Genomic DNA, 6,000 nt, shown 5'->3' with positions numbered 1-6,000 from the left:
TAATTAAATCGCGAGTGCTGCTGTTTTCTTCCGGAGATAGTTACCTTTGTTTTGCGACGTAATAAAAATGAAGTTTCAAGAACAGCGCTGCAACATTAAATTTTGTCAGCGTTTAGGTAAAACACCTACGGAGACTTTAAAATTGTTAAGAAAGGTGTACAGTGATTCTACCATGGCGAAATCGAAGGTGTACGAATGGCATCGGCGTTTTAAAATGGGACAAGAATCCCATCGCAGACGATGAACGCTCTGGCCGATCTTCGACTTCACGGAACGAGGAAAATGTTGAGTTAGTCTGTCAATGTGTTCGCAAAGATCGTCACCAAACTCTTGAAAAAATCGCTGCGGCTACTCACTTATCAAAGACTAGTTGCCAGCATATTTTAACGGAAGATCTTAACATGCACCGAGTGTCTCAGCACATTGTCCCTCGACTTTTGACTTCTGAACAAAGGGAAGAACGAATGAGAATATCGGATGATTTAATCGACAAAGCCAATAAGAATCCATCATTTTTGAACCACATCATAACAGATGATGAAACGTGGTGTTATTTATTTAATGCTGTTTTGTGTCATCAGATGAGGTGAGAGCAGCATCGCAGGAGGCCTTACGGGAGGTTTCAAAAAAATGGCTTCCAGCAGTGCTTCCAGAAGTTATACGACCACTGGAAAAAAGTGTATCGTCGCCCAAGGTAATTATTTTGAAGGTGGTTGTGCATCGGCAATATAAACTTTTTAGGGTAAGGAATTTTATGCCAAGTCCCCAAACTTTTGGATCGTACTACGTATTATCAATTGCAACTGATGGAGCACCAAGTATGAAAGGTGAAAAGAAAGGTTTTGTTTCTATGTTTAAAAAACAAATTTTGCATGACGTTTTTCTTTTCACTGAATAATCCATCAAGAGGTACTTCCTTTGGAAAGGTTTGTTTGCAAACTTTTCCGAAGAAAATAACATTAGTTACATACTTGGTTGTACAAATTGCGAACAAAATAATGGTAAGACCACTATATCATCAGCAATTTTGTGAACTTTTTACAAAGTCAATAGCCAATATTCTGATCGTCTTTTACACAATAAAGTAAAGTGGCTTTTTAGAAGAGCAGTGTTAATGTGATTTGGTGTTTGCATTGAAGAAATAAAATTATTTTTAAACCAAAAAGATCTCAAATACGTTTAGCTCAATAATCACGATTGGTTACAAAAATTTTATTTTATGGTGGACATGACCTCACAGTTAAACACACTAAACAAGAAATTTCAAAGGAAGGGAAATACAGCTATTTTGCTTTTAGAAGTACTTGCTTTTGAACAAAATTGTTTGTTTATTGCAGACTTAGAGAAAGGCACATTGCTACATTTTCCTGTGTTGAAGAAATATCAACAGGATCATATTTCAATAGATTTAACACATTTTGTACAAATAGTGATAAATATGAAATCGGAATTTGGTGAGAGATTTAAAGAGTTTAGAAAGGAAAAAGCAACCTTATCATTTTTATTGAAACCACTTGAAATTAATTCTACCAATTTGAATTTTTCACCTTTTAGTGATATTGATCAAGCAGTTTTTCAACTAGAACTAGCAGATTTAAAAATCAAGGAAATGTGGAGTTCAAAATTTGTAAATCTTAAAAGTGAATTAGAAAATTTAGAGAGACAGAAATCTATTTTTGCTGCACAGCATAAATGGTCTGAAATCAGCTGAACAGTGTGAGTCTGATGTCTTGTTTGAAAATAAAAGTAACATCATATTTACTGAATTTTGACAAACTTTCTCGAGAAATTCAGCAACAAAAATCTCATTAGAAACCATATATTGTTCTTATTTTTTATGAAGTTCTCTATTTTAACTTTTTTATTCATACAAGGTAATATTATAATATATTTGAAATCTCAGCATACTGTTTGACTGAAGAAAAATGTTAATTTATATGTAAGAATGTTTAAAATCACTTATTTTTTACTTTAATTAATAATAATATTTTATAATTATAATTATGGCTATTGTAACATTGATGATAAATAATTGAATTGCAGTGTATTCTATTACAGCACATTTAAGCAAAGCACAAATAAACTCATAAACTCAACTTTTTAGGTTCAGTTTTCAAAAATCTATATTTCATATTTCAAGTTGCTGACTTGCAGCTGTATTATTTTGGTAAATATAATTCTAAAAATGGCTCTTTATGAAAAAAAAGCATCCCTGACTTAGCCAATCATTTTGTAGACTGTACTTAGACGACGAAGAGAACATTGTCCCATTCATTCAAAGTTTAATGTCAATGTTTTTGGCACCATTTTAAATTGGCTTTTCTGTGCACAGGAGTCAATGGAACACAATGTACTTGGCATAAGGCAAAAATACCATTTGCTTGAAGATTCCTGTAAATAGTTTGTTGTTAATATCAGTTGCCATAGTAGTAACTATCTGGTATATATGGTAAACATGTCTACCAGATATTTTTTGTTACATGCTATTAATGTTAAATATTGGTCCTGTTTATAGGCAGTAACTCTTAGACATTCACTTCCTGGTTGACATTCAGCAATTGCTCTTTGAAATCTGGCCGAAAGTCTAAATAAGACACTGCAATACATTCAGAGCCTTGGGTACATCTGTTCTTGAGTGGCTTGCTCCTAGTCTTCCAATAATTATTTTTTTCATAAAATTGTCTGTGAGAAACCAGGTGGTAAAGAGAGAGTCAAACTCAAGACCTCTTTTAATGGTGATGGTCTGCTGAAGACTGCTCATGTTGTCACTTGGATGGCTAGGAGGACAAAACGTCAAGTAGGGAGATCGCATTGAGTAAGTCAATAGGGCATTGGCGATACATGAGTGAGAGCAACCATTTTAAAATTCAACAAGTTTAATAGAAAAATAAAATATAAGATACAATATACAAGCAACGGATACAATTATAGTTATGCATTACTACCACTACAGGTCAATGACGTAGACTACAGGCATTTATAATTATTACTAATGGCCCTAACTCGTATGCTAAATGATTGAGAGAGAGAGTTTACCATCGAGAGTATAATACCTTGATACTTGGTTTCTGGATCCTGTTCATTCGATGTTGGTAAGATGATCATGGGTCTAGTCAAGGTAATTTCCGGATGACCCATATCTGGATGGGAGTGGGGGGAAAGACAAAGTCACAATTCACCAAGTCAAGTCTACTCCTCAGGGACTGATCACCCCAACAGTAGGGCATGCTGTCATTATATGGGTATTTAGCATGGGAACCTGATCAGGTGACCGTTTGTTTGGTAGCGCTGACATGATTGTTTGTTAGCAATTGTTTATAGGTTTTCTGCTTTAAAGTAAGTTAATCATCAACTTTCTCACATTTGACAGTCAACTGGTATAACATATTTGTGCTAATTTTGTGGGTTGATGTCTTTTTGACAGTTATGTTAATATTTGATATTCTCCTGTTCTTATTCTGTCGGAACTGGATGGAAAAAAGGGGAAAAATTTTAAAGCTTCTCTTTTTCAAAAAAAAAAAAAACAGCCTCTGTATCATCACATTTATATGGTGTCTTTATCTGGCATCATGGTATCTTTATCTGTCAGTCATACAGTAAAACAGTAACCATTGTCAGTAGTTAACCTTAACAGAAACAATGCCATGCTATTTCTGTATTTGTGGAAACTGCATACTTTGAATAAACTTATGATTTTTAATGGAACATTCAACTGTATTCTATTTTTAGGTAATAGTGATAGTAGGGCTTATTAATAGGTATTTATTGTCTGGAAATGTTCATAAAAATTTACTGATGCTTAGTTTATTTTTTGTTTTTTGTTAAGATCAGATGATTACTTTTATTGTTGGACATGAATATGAAATAAATAAATATATACATATATTTTAATACACTCATGTCCCAAAAAATAAGAATAATCATTTAATGTATGTATTTATATAATAATAAATATGTTCTAGTAAATTAGAATTTATATTATAAATTCTAATTTACTAGAATGATATGATGATCTAGTAAATTTTGTGAAAACCATTTTTTTTCCATAGATGTAATAGTTTATCAATTGCAAATTTAGATTTTTGTCATATTTCTTGAACGCATTCCTCAAATTTTAAGAAAATGCTCTTCTATAGACATTAAACAAATAATTTATTCAATTAATTAACTAAAATAATTAATTTAACTTAACTGATATTTAGATAATGTTTTGATTTGTAAATATGTACTGTACAGTGAAACTTCTCTAAAGCAGACATCCTTTCTTAACAGATATTTTTTTTTTGTTATGATTGATGTGTTGCTCTGTCTTAAAGGACACAATAGATTTTCATTGGTTTTTGCAATTGACTGCAACTGCAAAAATTTTTTGTTTGAAGTTTTTGCAGTTGCAGTCAATTGATGCCAAAAACTTAATATTGTATGGTGAGTTTTTAAAATCAGTTTGACTGCACTGTTTTATTATGACATAGTAAAACTTTTTATGTTGACTAACTTGCTATTGTGGGAGTTTGCTTTGTGTGTCTGTTTACATCAGTTTGTAGGAAGCATGTGCACTTTACACCCATAATTAGTAGAAATAATGCTTTCCAATGCACTAACATTTTTCATATTATTCACTAACTTTTGTCATTTTTACCTTCTTTCTCTTTTCACATCCTCTGTATGGATGTGATGCAGCATTTTCAAAAAGCAGTTTCCTATTTTGGCACAACATTTTCTTGTTCAGCTGTTCCAGTTACTTTGTCATAATTTGTCATCCAGACTTTTCTGTTTCATTTTTCATTCAATTTCAAATTTTGTAAAGTTTATATTCTTGAAACAACTTGGCTTGGGCACCTTAAAACATCTTGGTTTGGCAGGCTTCCAATTTACCAAGGGTTTCTTGCACTTAAAACTGTTTTTAATTCTTTTGCTACATTGCTACCAGAACACGATTCATGCTTGAAGCAGAGTTAAGAAATGTGTCTAAAGAATGCAAGCGAACAATCTTTTTTGTGATATTCAGAAATTTCACATTCTCTTTNGTATATTTTTTTATTGTTTTTATATTTTTCAATATATTTATTTTGTTTGTACAAAATAAAAAAATAATTTTTTACGATACAATAGTCTTCGTTAGGCTTAACATCGACGAAAATTCAACGCGAAGCGACACGCAACGGAGAAAAATTTACATCGGATACATTAAACTATTTTTTCGTACACAAATCGGTTATCCGAAATATCAGTTATATGAACAACCCCAGTCCCCAATTGATTCGGAAAATCGACGTTCTATTGTATTTTATTGACTTGAAACTTTCAAGTATTTACAAGAGTTTAATAATAAAGTTTTTAATAAAATATCTTGGAATTAGTTATTGTTTTAAAATTTGGAGTTATTAAAAGAGAAAAATCTACATATGTAGTTTTGCTAATACCAAATGTGATTTCAAAATTATTAGCTATGCTTTTCAACTTCATCTACATGTTGTATTTATACTAAGATAACTATTATGAGATGGTATAGTAATATCAAAATATTAATTTACATAGTATTAAGATATTATAAAAATAAAAAAACTGTTTAAATTTTAAAATTATTTTGATTTTTTAAAGAAAATCGTGGAGAATTTTTAGAAAAACTTCAGCGAGCAAGAAGTCAAGTAAAACCCACTACACTTAGTCAACCAATATTATCATGTCCTGGAACAACACGTTTAGTAGTTGGAAATTGGTCACTTTCTTGCCGGCGAGAAGGCGAAATATGTATTCATAACTCAGATGGACAGCAGGTAAATTTATTGTAATTTATTGTATTATAATCTTTTAATACCTATTAAGTTATGGGTTTTTTTTGTATACTTTTTATATTTTTGAATGATTTAGGAACAAGAAAAGATAAAGAATGAAGTCAGTATTTACAATTTTTTTTCTTATTAAAACCATATGGAATAACTGTTTCCTTTAAGAATCAAATATGAGATAAATTACTTTACTTTATCTCTATTTGTTTCA

At 31.1% G+C, this 6,000-nt stretch overlaps 1 protein-coding gene across 1 annotated transcript in view; it reads left to right on the top strand.

The window, feature by feature from the left end:
* LOC111619223 (E3 ubiquitin-protein ligase HECTD1-like) overlaps positions 1-6,000 on the top strand; it is a 202,998-nt gene that overhangs the window by 94,314 nt on the left and 102,684 nt on the right. Inside the window, exons 13-14 of the mRNA XM_023360909.1 lie at positions 5,602-5,777; positions 5,872-5,895. Coding sequence (XP_023216677.1) covers positions 5,602-5,777; positions 5,872-5,895 — 200 coding nt within the window. The remainder of the gene's footprint in view (positions 1-5,601; positions 5,778-5,871; positions 5,896-6,000) is intronic.

The sequence above is a fragment of the Centruroides sculpturatus genome, unplaced genomic scaffold (genome assembly GCF_000671375.1).
Source record: "Centruroides sculpturatus isolate CEXI.00-Female unplaced genomic scaffold, Cexi_2.0 scaffold114, whole genome shotgun sequence".
In the NCBI taxonomy this organism is placed as follows: domain Eukaryota; kingdom Metazoa; phylum Arthropoda; class Arachnida; order Scorpiones; family Buthidae; genus Centruroides; species Centruroides sculpturatus.
Note: the sequence above shows the minus strand (reverse complement) of the source record. Positions and strands in the feature narration are given on the sequence as shown.